Raw genomic sequence first — 12,926 nt, forward strand, 5'->3', positions numbered from 1 at the left:
AGCTTTGTGTTTAGGCAGGCTTTTGTTTCTGGCTCCGACTTGCTTCAAAAAAAAAATTTGGGAGTGTGTCTCGGGGTGTCGAGGGTGATGTGCTTAGCTTGATTGGCTCGGTTTTCTTGCGAGTGCTTTGTTCTTCCCACCACCCTCAGGTCAGTTGTGCAACATGCCCCTACCATTTAAAAAGAAGAAAAAAAAAAAAAAAAAAAAAAAAAAGAAGTGCTGAGTAATGCCAGAGGTTTCTCAAATGGCTGATGCAAACCTGGAGAATTTGCATCATCATTCAGCTGGAGTAACTTGGTATGACAAGAGCTTAAATACAAGTCCACGCGGAAGCTGAGCTACTTTCCAATGATAGGGCAGTACCAGCTCGCAGTGTGAAGGCGCAGGTGTTCCGGAGCAGTGCTCAGACCGCAGGCAAGGCTCAAACACACTTTAGGAGCTCGCTACCTGTGCATAGGAGCAGCCGGAAAGATAAGCGAGGGCAGAGACTAAGTAGTTGGCTACACAGAGAGGGGGGGGGAAAAAAAAAACCAAAAAACAACAACCCTTGAGTTTCTGCTGCAAACTTTTTTTTTTTTTTTTTTTTTTTTTTTGCCTGCGCTTGCTATCGGTGTGCTGGTGGCACTGTAGCATGTTTAGGAAAGCTGCTGTAACCACCGCCTCTAATGGAAGCTACTTGCAGGGGCAGGCTAATGGCAGGTTGCCCTCTGTGGACAGCGAACAGCCAGGCCAGGAGGGAAAAGTTGTGCTGAAGAAGAAAGTGACACTTTTGAGGGGGATATCCATCATAATTGGCACTATCATTGGAGCTGGCATCTTCATCTCTCCCAAAGGCATCCTGAAGAACACTGGCAGCGTGGGCATGTCCTTGACTGTCTGGACGGTGTGTGGTATTCTCTCGCTCTTCGGTAAGTCCCTTAAAAGTTTCTAATTGGTCCAGAGGGGCAGTTGGTGGATTATTGCTGTCATTTGCCTGATTTTGCCATTGGATAGCAAGGCAGAGTGCGGAGCTTGAGGGACCAATAGGCCTACAGAAGATTTTTTCTGCGTGATAGGTTGCATGGAGGGCACAGAGGTATGCAACCCCTGTCCCCCCAGCGCCTGGTGGGTAGAGACTGGAAGCATAAATTATTGTTTCTTACGGGTCCCTAAAGGAACAGGAAAAGTAAATGTCCATTTTATGCCATACAATGTGCTGTACATATTGTGTTTTTCTTCTGGCTATAACAGGTAGTTTATGGTTTGCTTGTAAGGCCCCCGGCAGCTGGGGATGTGGGTCGCTCCACTCCAACACCGGTGAAATGTTTAGACAGCACGACTTAGTCCCCTAGAGGCTTGAGCAAGGTCTGAGAGGAATAATTCCCACTGGACATAAGCTGTATTGGCATGAAAGGCAGCAAAATAATAACAGCCCCCTCTCCCCAGTCTTGTGTTACTGCTCTTTACTTTGTCCCTCGCTCACAATGTTGCTTTGAAAGATTGCGCTGCAAAAAGCAGTGTGATGGAAACAAATCTGTAATGCAAGTTTTATTGCTGGCCTGCCGATCGTGACAGTTTTTACTAACTTTGTATATGTTTGAAGAGTATTTAATTCTGAAGAATGCAAGTTTTTTTATTCTGTACACAAAGTTCTCATTCAGAGTGGAAAACCCCACTCTGGCCTCAGCGGGACAGAGGGTCCATTGACCTACTTAAGGAGTTAATCTCAAAGAAGCTGAAGAACTAACATGAATATTGGCTTTATTTAAAACAGAAATGACTTGTTTTCTGGCAGGAGGTAAAGAGGACAAACACAGGCTAACACGTGTCTGCTTAATAGGTGGAACATGCAAATGCCACCCTGTGTAAACTGGCTCTGAGTTTAAAAGAAACATGGACTGTTTACAAGACTAAGCCCACCCAAGCCAAACAGATAGTGCAAGCGAGTTAGGATAGTTTTGGTCAAATGTTAAATGTGTTGGTACAATGTGCAGCATAATCTGTTGTACAAATGTGGAAGTCCTGCCTATAACCAAAATTCCCCACTAAAGAAAGGCCACAGATACAATTTGTAACCCTGTCAGAAGACCTTGGTCTTTAGATTTAGTCAAAGCAGAATTTGCTTAAGAATTGCATTTTTGGCTTTAATTTTAATAGCAGTAATCTTCTGGCTGTGAAGTAAAGTCTGTACAATAAGGAAAAAAAAAAAATCTCTTTTATCAGATGGATTTTCTAGGTCATTTTACAAATCTCAAGATATGAAGAACTGTGTAATTTGGCCCAGCAAAAGATACTATCTCTTTCTCTGAATTGACCTGTTACAGTTATTTTTTCATATTTTTTATGCCATGGGTGTTTTTAATTCGCTGCATGGCTTAGTTACAGTAAAATCACAAGCAAAGATCACTTAAGGTCTTGTGAGGTGGTGTGTATAATGTATCAAAATGCAATTTCATTTAATCCTGAACCTCAACAGAAGAGGCTGGCAAGAGAAAACCCATCAATAGCTTTATTTTTTTTTTAATGTGGCTGTAAGAATTCCTTTAAGTACATCTTCAGGTAAGCTGAAGAATAACAGATAAAAGCTGCCACGTTTTTGCAAAGCCCCAAACAAAGTCAATGAACAGGGATGGAATTTGTCATAATGTGGTACAGCTTTAATGGGCTCGTGTGTGTTATGTGGTTTTCACAACTGTAGTTTTCATCTTAAAGTGCTGCAGCATAAAAGCGTGCAGGGAGCACAGCCGAAATGAGTTCATATACGATGCTGATCTTAAGTCTATGTGATGCGGTGTTTATAAACTTTATTACTGTTTTTATCTGGCTTCTCAGACTCTTCTGAAAGGGCTGCCTACATTTATCAGAGGTGGTGCACTTCTCTACTATTGTGGTCCACCCGTGGAGCTAAGAATCCACTGGCTTTACGGCTGGGTGATGGCTCATTAAGCAGCAGTAGCAGATGGTGCATGGGTGAAGAAGGCTTCACACAGGTCCTCATAGTTGCAGCGTGCTGTTGCCTGCTCTGTAACGGCAGAGGCCACACGTTGTGGTGGCAGCAGCCTCGAGGAGCTCTCAGAGCTCCCTCTCGATGGGAATGCCACTAGCACGTTGTTCCAAAGGGGCCTGAACCGCTTCTGCATGAAATGATGCAGCAATGTGAGGATGATTTGGGTTTTGTTTTAATCAGTGTAAATGCATCAAAGGATGACGTGAGCCTTCTGCTATGAAAATGTGGAGTTGTCTGTATTTAAGGCAATGCAGGAAGGAACTGAGCTTTCATTGCATTAGGAGTACACAACAGCACTGCACCAGTGTTGAAAAGCCAGGGCTAAGCCATCTCCCGAATTTTGTATGTAAGATGTTGGGAGAGTTATTAAGCAAAATTCTTAAACTGCAATTCCTGCTCCAAATTTTGGCCAGTCAATTGCTTCAGCTGTGGCTCAGCAGGGGGAATAGAGTCCCCCCAGTTCTACAGGGCTTTTCCTCAGAGGCTGAGACAGGCATCTCTAGGGCTGAAAGGAACTGATCATCACTTGATAACAAGGAAATGTGTCAGAAGGCTTTCACTTGGCAGTACAGTTAGATTGGCTGGGCAGCTGGGGTGACACAGCATTTTGTTGTCCGTCTTCATGAGATACAATTGCGTAATGAAATGTGTTGATAGCAAATAGGTTGTTCAGTGGCTTTGTGCTTAATGTAACTGGGTATGTGTACAGTTTGGTTTAACTGCAAGTCTAGCTGAATGAGTAAAACAAACAATTGCTTGAAAAAATTGATTATTTTAATATTTTTAAATATATTTTAAAATATATTTTATATCCAAAGTAGTTGTGATACCACGACAGCTCCTTTGTTTAGCTTATTAAACACTTTGAAAGGTATTTCTGGATATTTCTGGTGATGCCACAGTTTAATTCTCACAGGTGCCCTCTGTTATGCTGAACTGGGAACATGCATTAAGAAATCGGGTGGTCACTACACCTACATCCTGGAGGCCTTTGGCCCATTACCTGCTTTTGTGAGAGTCTGGGTTGAATTACTCATCATTCGGTAAGTGTATCGTGGCTTCTCTGTGCTTCTTTTCTGATGGCAGTACACTTTCCAGTCATAAAGAAAAATCTGCAATACATGATGGGCAAAACAAATCAAATGTATCTTGATCAATGAGCTGTGTTCTTTTAGTATGGTTGCTTCAGAGAATTTAGCAACACTCTTTTGCTCATCAGCCTTGAAACATTCACACACAACATGTGTGTGTACGGGGGGGGCTGGGGGGAAACGATTCTGTGACAATTGCCTGTCACACAAATTCAGCTACTGCCTTTAATTTTGCTAGGCTTACTGTAACCACTATTGTCACTAACAATACTAATGGCCATACCTATATATTGTATAGTGGAAGAGGGAAGTCACTTTTACATTTTCTCAGTCTTGGTACTAGCTTTTGCAGCAGTTGCTGTTGTCTGTGGATACAGGAATAACTCTTGGTGAAGTTACTGCCCAGTAGTTTTCAGATATGGGGGTACCATGTATTCTTTATATATCAATACAAGATCCCATTTTTTGCTTTTATAGTGTGTTGGAGAACTTAACTCTTGGTTACTATGAAAAGCACTAACTGGCCAAATAAAGCAACATAAAGTCCTTAGATATCTAAAATGTCCACAGTATTGTTTTGGTGTGTAAGCCTGTGACTCATGCAGCCCTTTGATATTGCATAGGTGAATTACAATACAAAGATGCCAAATCATTGAAACATATCAAATAGATTTTCATAATGTTAATGGATTTTTTTATCAAACTTAAGTGTGGCCCTTTGAATTTTTTTTTATCTTTTTTTTTTTTACAGTATTTCTGAGGGTGGAGAGCTTGTTATGTGTAGAACAGGGCAACTCACTTATGCAAAATGAGTTTAGGAATGCTGCATTCCTGCCTCAGGCTAGTTAGCACTCCTTTTCCCTCTCTTTTGCAATCAGCAAATTAGTCACAAAAGCACAAGCCTCATTTCAAATCACAACTATGTTTACATAATATTGACAAGTTCTAGCATATACTGTTGAGTTTAAGAGCACTGGCACTGCTGAGTCATTATGAATCCGTAAATCCTTATCTTGTTTCCGGAGGAAATAATTTTGTGTGTCAGATGGTCCCTTCCATCCTCCCCACCCATACGTAACCTTTGAATTAACTGCATAATTTCTATCAAATGTGATGAAAGAGAAGATGTCTTAACCATATTAACTTTTTGCCAAAAAGGAAAACCAGACAGAGGAAACAGACCTGTGTTTTCGTGGTGAGCAGTGCTGTGAGTGTAGCTATGTCATTGCACATCACAGAATCAACAAAAGAGAGTAGCCTTAGAAATCCCCCTCTTAACCTACACCTTACTAGACAGGGGGACCTTATTGTGGGGTCCCTCTTGTGGGACAAATAGCCACAAGAAACTAGGCTTCATAAATTCCTCTCCTTGCAAACTTATTATTTTTTTACATACGACAGTGTCCCAGGAGTGTCATGAAAACACTCTTAGTCATCGTGATCTGCCCCACACCCAGAAAATAATCATCTTGCATGGGAAGGAACATCAGTGGATTCTTTAATCATCAAATGTGAGAGGCAGCAAGGGAGGCGTACTTGTTACAACTTGCGATGATCAGAGCAGCGCTGCCGAAACTCTGTGTAGAGTTTTATATCTGACTCCTGCATTGGTAAACTAATTGGCTGCTGCTATCAAAGAAGTTGAGGCCTAATATGTAACTAGGCTTTTTTCAGGAGATGAAGTTGCACATACATTTCTCAGCTAAGCCATTCTTAACTCTGAAGGATTGGAGGATTATCACACCCACGGGCTGGTGGAGCAGCTGTAACCAAAATAAACATTTCCTGCTCTTGTATATCTTTTCAGCCGCTATTTTACAGTCTGGGACACACTTAAACTCTGCCCACATGCTGATTAAACTGTGCCAGCATCACCTGCTCTTTAGATGTGCCTTCCTCATCCAGTACAAGTAGGAACTGAACATGACTGTGTGAATGCATTGTCTGTACTGCTTGACCGTGGTGGTTGCTAAACACAGGTTGGGTGAGAGTGTGCTGCCAAGTGGCTCACTCACCTGTGGTGTGTGCTGGGACACTATACCTGCTCCTTTCCTGGCGGCTTTTTGTGCTCCTTGCCCTTACAGGAAAGCTGGCAACGCGCTTTCTGTCCGCTCCTGAGCGCACAGCTGTTAGGGGGCTGCCAGTCTGTCTTCAGGATTGCAGTCAAAAGGAATTGACTGCAATCAATCCCCTACTCCTTCGACTTCCACCTCCATGGCTTGACTACACTGCCAGCAACATCTTCCCCCAAACATGGGAATACAAGAGACACAGCTATTTATTAGAGGTATAACGTAGGAGCTACGTTTTTAAAAACATAACGGTGTGGATAGCAGTGACTGCTGCTTTAAAAAGGCCTTTCTTAAAACGAGAGGGGAAAATCCAAGTTCTGGAAAAAGGAGCTGGGGCTGAGGAAAAAAGCCTGGGAAAGCTCCAAAGATCTGATCTTTCATCTGATCTAGGATCCTTCAAACTACTTTTGGCAGGCTGCAGTGCTTAAAAGCCGGAAGCCTGGTGATCTTTTTATGGAAATTAGAAATAATGCACTGAGGTAAAGTCAGTAAATGTCTGTGTCAATCCAGCACAGAGGACATTCAGCCCCTGAGCGAAGGCAAAGGTCGCAAAGCCAATTGTTGGCCAGCAAAAGGAACGGTCCTCGTGCAGGGGGTTGCACAAGGAGCTGCCCTCCCTTGTCCACGCAAAGACTTTCTGAGGAAGATACTTCTGTTCGTTGCTGCTCTGCAGTTTGGTCCAACACAATGTGTGACATTTTGGTTGAGTCATAATGCTAAGAAAGTGGGTTTTGTTTCAAGGGCAAAACTCTCTGGTGGAAAATTCTTTTATCGCTTAATGGAGAATAATAACTTCTCTGCAGAATTTTTACACTGTTCTGTAGCATTTTTGACAACTAGGTTTTTATTAAAATTCTGGAAGGGTGAGGCATTATGTTATTAAATGCTGTAGGTTTTTTCACAAGGAATTTGCTTGGATTCTTGTTTAACTCAAAAATCCTTTGAGACAGAATCACGCCCTTTTGTCCTTATTGTGTGTGAGTGTGTGGTGAAGCTCAGATGCCACCAGCTGTCCTAGGAAGGGTGAAAGTGTTCTCCCAAACCAAACGTTAACAGGCCACTAGACCTGTAATGTGCTGACAGTGTCTGATCCAAGGCATAGGGTGATTTGCTGCTAATATGTGTCAGTGCTAAGGCTTCTGGCAAACATTTAGCTTGTCTCAAAGAGAATGGCTGTATGAATATTATGAGTATTTAAAATCTGTAAATACAACAACTGCATGCATTCCTTCACATTTCTCTGTTTCATGATAGGTGCTTTCTGTACTTCAAGGATTTTTGCTCTCCCTTACAGAGCTAGAAAGTTGTTAGTCAATAAAAGGAACAAATTCTATTTGATTTTTAGGAAATCCCATTTTCATTAATTTTTTGCATTGTCTCAGGTTTTAATAACAGATTTGGGTAGGTTTTGGATACCTATTTCAGTAAAGCAGAATTCTCAGCTTGAATGAAATTAATTCCCTTGTGTCTCTGAAGGGTGAGATATACCGCTCAGGGCCACCAAAATTCAGTCCTCAATGACTTCTACTCGGGGGTTTGCCCATGTAGTCTAATTCTGGCCACGTTCCCTTTGAGTGAAGGAAGATTTGTATCGATACCTTTCCTTTCTGTTTATGGCTGCTTCACAACGTGGCAGTTATAGGAGCGAACCTGGTAAGAAGTGATTCTGTCAAGATGGGAGCCACTGAGCAAAGCTGAACTTCTCATGGTTCCCTGCACCAGTCAGAAATCACAATACACGGTAGCACAGTCACAAGCAGGCACCAAAATTAAGTATGGCTCACGGTTTTGTGACAGTAAAGTTACAGCATGATCCTGTATGAATATTGTTTATGTACTATTGCAGATTAATTTCATGATTTTTGTTGTTGTTGTTGTTTTTACTCTAGCCCTGCTGCCACAGCAGTGATATCATTGGCATTTGGACGCTATATTTTGGAACCTTTCTTTATGCAGTGTGAAATCCCAGAACTCGCGATTAAACTCATTACAGCTGTTGGCATCAGTAAGTATACAATTTTAGGTTTTAGGGAAGGGTAAAGATGATGTAAATTAAAAAAAAAAAAGTAATTGTATGCTGAACAGGTAGTCGTTTGATGCGAATTGTTACAGAATGACTGTGCATCCAGTGCCAAGGGCATCAGTGCGACTTTTTGCCTGGGTATGTGCGTTTGTGAATATACGCAGTAGTAAAAAGAATAGCAGACTTTATTAATGGCAGGGAAAATCTATTGCCAAGGCTGATTCTGTTGCCACTTTAATTAATGGCAGAACTCTCGTTACTTTTGTGGAAGCAATTTCAGTCTCTAAGAGATGGTGAGCCAGTGCCAGAGATATGGAAGAATGATTACCTGATTTTAAGTGCTTTGCTCTACCTCTGTTTTAGGAGGCAATCGAGTGCCAAGTATGATGCCATGAAGAAATGTAGTTCTCTAGAGCGGAGCACAGGCAACATGAGATCATCTTCCCAAGTCCCACTCTGTCCTTCATAGCAATAAAACTTACCAAGGCACTTGTGGTTCAGGAGGCAGGAACCCAACTGATGACTTTGGGAGCAGGGCGTGCGGCTCGCTGAAAATGCATGTCTGTTCTCGGCAGCTTGTCCTACTCTTGCTAACCTTACAATTAGTGTAAAAGGGGCCGTTTAGGGCTACAGAGAACCAATAATTGCCAGTGGAAGGAGGGAGGCTACCCTGAGACCAGGAGCTTTACGGCGTACCTGGGCTGGTGTGGGAGGACACAAATCATGAAGCGAATGGGACTCTGGAGCCATGTGCCTGCAGCGCTAAAGGCCATGGTCCAGTTCTCTCTGGTCACTGGTGATGATGCTCCTTGCACACCTTTGCATTCAGCTGCGCTGGGAGGAGAGTACAGAGTAGGCCGGGGTAATTGGTAACAGACTGTTGCTTTCAATTTGGCCAGTGCACATATCGGAAAAAAAAGGACGGGAAAAAGGAATTAAGACATGCAAAATGATCAAAGGCACACAGGAGACCCCTTTGGTTTTGCACAATAATAGGATCAGATGACTTTTTCTTTCTTTGGGGTAGTGAGTTCAACTGCCATTGAAATTTCCAGTCTCCAGGTTACTGTGGCTTTTTGCAGCAGCTCTCTTGATAAGACCAGGAGTACTAAAAATATCAGTATGTGACCGCATTTCTTTCTAACTTAATTATGCACAAACTATAGGTTTCATAGGAATAATTGAATTAAGGGCTTAAATTTTGAGGTCAATGACTTTTTATAGCTACATCTGTCTGAAATATTTCAGTGCAAGGTAAGGGTGAAACAGATGTTCAGTAACTTCAAGGTCACTGAGACAGAAGGAACGTTAAGTGAGGACTCCGTCAAAGCATTTTGTTAAGTGCATGTGATTCAAGCACAATAAGTGAACAATTTAAAATAGGTTTTTATTGCTTTTAATTTAATTGAAAATCTGTGTGATAAGCCAGGGCTTCGCAAAGTAATTAAACAAAGAAGTAGCATTGCAGCGGGGTGTGTGGAGTTATGCTGAAATAATTATAGCCTAAAGGGAGAGAGAAGTTCACAGCAGACTGCTCTTATGGCGAGCATGGGTCTGTACAGCACAGGTAGGATGAGTCGTCATTTCACCCAAAGAAGGGATTCTTGTAGAAAGTTCGTAACGGTGAATGGGATAATGCTGAGGAAAAGAGTGACGTGTCAGGCTGAGGCTTTATCTTTATTCTTTGCATTATGCTCTACAGTGGAATTTCATTTGTAGTAGTTTTTGATCATATTTTGGTCATATGATCCTTAAACTCAGGGATCCCAGAATGTATGACTGCTGTTCTTGTATGGTAAGAACCAGCTGTTGTGGTGGTAATTGTTGTGAATGTTTTGTATTGTGCATGTAGGTGGGATGATAGGTAAGATTAAGGGGTTGTTGAGCTGAACAGACACATTGGAGCCCGGAAGATCTTATAATCCAATTTAATTGGTGCCAAAGGTAGTGTTTGCTTCCATTGAAAATTTTAAGTTAATCAGAAAGTGAACCGATGTGCCTTTTGTCTTATCCACTCCTGGGCCCTCTTCCCTCCTGTGCATAATGACAGAGTGTGTGCTGCTTATCTCTCTTTATTGCACGAGGGAAAGGTAGTGGGAAGCGCCATTAAATGCTGTCCTTGGGTGAGACTTTGTTCTGCAGTTTTATGTTGTCATTTCTGATCACACTAGAAAGGGAAGGGAGAGATTTTGAAAAATCTCCAGGTGATCTCCTGCCCCCATACACAATCAGCATATCTAAACCATTTCTGACAAGTGTTTATCTAAACTGATCTTAAAACCTCCAGTGAAGGAGTTTCTAAAGCCTCACCTAATACTGTTGCCCAGTTTTTTCTATTGTTGTCACAAGACAGCTTTTCTCATTACTATTTTTTTTTCCCCACCTAAATCTCCTTTTCTGCAATTTAAGCCTATTATTAAAAGGTTGCCTGAGATGGATGCAACCAGGTTTACAATGGGGAGTGGCAAATACTGTTGCTCCTGTAGCAACTGAAAACATGTACTTCTCATAGAGGGGCTACAGCCCATTCTGCTCTGCACTAATTCCACCTCAGTGCCTCTGCAGTGAAAAAGGAACAACAGTGCTGCAGAGAAGACGAAGACCAGATGAGAGCTAAAATGGAACTACTGGAGATGATGACCTTTAAAAAAACCACATTCTTGGTTTATTATTTGTAGGAAAAAAGCATGTGCTGGGCACAAAATTCCCCTCGTAATCACATCTGTTCTGAGGAATTTTGAACAATCTATAGAAGCAAATGTTCTGTACCACAATATGGTGCCTGCCTTTTTTTTTTTTTTTTTTTTTTTTTGAGATAAAAAAAAACGAACCAAAGAGTCTGGACATTTCAATGGCTTGGTAGAGAGAAGGGTGGTTGTGTGGAGTTTCTCTTCAGATATCCCAGCTTTCTGAACCCCTGAAGCAAAGGCTGCCTGTTCTTTTCAAACTTAGAAATCACTTTAATTTACTTGATATTTCTCAAGCAAATCTCTGTTATGAGGAAAACCTAAGCAAATACAGATATGCATATCTCAGTCTATCTGTTGTTCTGCCACGAACTTTTTCTAAACTCAGTTAATTTAACTGTACCTGAGAGAAGAGCAGACATCTCAAAGATATCTAATTACTACAGTTTTTGCGAGAGTAAGTGCCCAGGTAGAGGAGAGAGAACCTGGATGTGCCCCAGCACAGGAAAGGACAGCTGAAGAAAATGCAAACAGGAGATGAGGCCTTCTAAATGCCCAACTTGGCTTGAGTTGAACACAACAGCCTCAGGACACAAAGAAGAAGCAATGCCAATTGCCTTTGTTCTAATGCTGAAGACGGGTAATGTAGGAGAAAGAGTTAAAAATTAGTTTCTCTCTTTAAGTGGAAGCTGGTAGACACCTTCTTTTTTTTGTTTGTTTCTTCCAATGAAGAAACATCCTATCCCTATGACTACAACGCATGGTGATAGACAGTGCAAAACACACCTATATTCATGTATTGCTTTATTTGTAATTTTTAGTTCTTCTCCTAATGGTAAACTTAAATATATTGGTAACAGGAAGGGATAAATTATACTGTGCAAAGGTATTGAATCGTACTATCAATATGTAACCTGAATAGATACGCAATCTTAACTGAGCCTGTTCTAATCTTTTCACTTGGCCTCCGTATCAGAAAGCAGATAAACAGGTTTCAGCTATTAAAAACTGTGAGACTGAAAACAGGTTACCAACTCACACGTTTTCAAGGTTTTTACACTCATTCACGTGCATTTGGGGCATTTTTCACTGCAATAATGTAAAATTCCCTCCCCCCCCCTTTTTGGAGGTCTGCCAGAAAAACTTAAATACCCCAAACTATGGCTGTTACAGGCAATATTACGCTTGAAAACCAACGTCAGCTGTACAGATCTATCAGTGCTTGCTGGCAAATATTCCAGCCAAAAGCTTCATTGGTATAAATTTGGTGTGTATGTGAGTCTATAGTTAATTGCCTTTTTTTCTTTCCCCCCATCGTGGCAGATGTTACAGACATTGCTCTCTACCGCAGACAGTTTTCAGACAAGCAGTTTAAATTAAGACATCTCTTGGCTTACAGGGATAGCAAAAGCTGCTCTGATGGGTACTTTTGTGCCTCCTGTGACTTTATTTTAATTGATGCGTTAGGATCTACAAATTGAGGGTATTTTTTGTTCTGTGTGAATGCTTTGACCTGACAAGTTAGGGGAGGGCAGTTTCCTTGGTTTCCTGCTGAGGTAATATACATACTGACATATATTCTTGAAAAGTAGGCCAGGATGTAATGCTTACTGCTGTTTGTCCCATTAGGTTTCATTAGCCATATATAGCTGTGGCTGTGTGAAGGAAAGAGATTGTGGAAAGCAACATGATTGGTGTTTGATTGTTCATGAACCCCATTTTATTCTCCCTCCATGCTCCCCTTGGTTAGGATTCATCTTGCTTTTAGTTAAGTGTTTAGTCTAAGGTAATTGTCTATGCTCCCCATAGAGTTAGTGGAGAAAGAGGGAAAGAGACTCTTCCTGAAGGCAACTCATCTCATCTGAGATAGCATCTCTTTCAGATGCCTATTATTCATCCTCTGGAGATAACTGTCTCTTCATTGAGGATGCGGCCACACCAGATGCCTGGCTTTTAGTTAGCAATGTTAGAGATGAGTCCTTTCACTGTCCTTTTTTTCTGGGCAGTTGCTGCTTCCTTCTGATCTTTGCTGTGATCTTGTATCAAAGCGTCTGCAGTTTCTTGAGT

At 41.6% G+C, this 12,926-nt stretch overlaps 1 protein-coding gene across 1 annotated transcript in view; it reads left to right on the forward strand.

The window, feature by feature from the left end:
- The first annotated feature begins 631 nt into the window (after positions 1-631).
- The window catches only part of SLC7A11 (solute carrier family 7 member 11), a 60,353-nt gene continuing 48,058 nt past the window's right edge, over positions 632-12,926 (forward strand). The window contains exons 1-3 of the mRNA XM_074155235.1: positions 632-908; positions 3,903-4,029; positions 8,039-8,154. Coding sequence (XP_074011336.1) covers positions 632-908; positions 3,903-4,029; positions 8,039-8,154 — 520 coding nt within the window. The remainder of the gene's footprint in view (positions 909-3,902; positions 4,030-8,038; positions 8,155-12,926) is intronic.

Source organism: Numenius arquata, chromosome 10, assembly GCF_964106895.1.
Source record: "Numenius arquata chromosome 10, bNumArq3.hap1.1, whole genome shotgun sequence".
NCBI classification, from domain to species: domain Eukaryota; kingdom Metazoa; phylum Chordata; class Aves; order Charadriiformes; family Scolopacidae; genus Numenius; species Numenius arquata.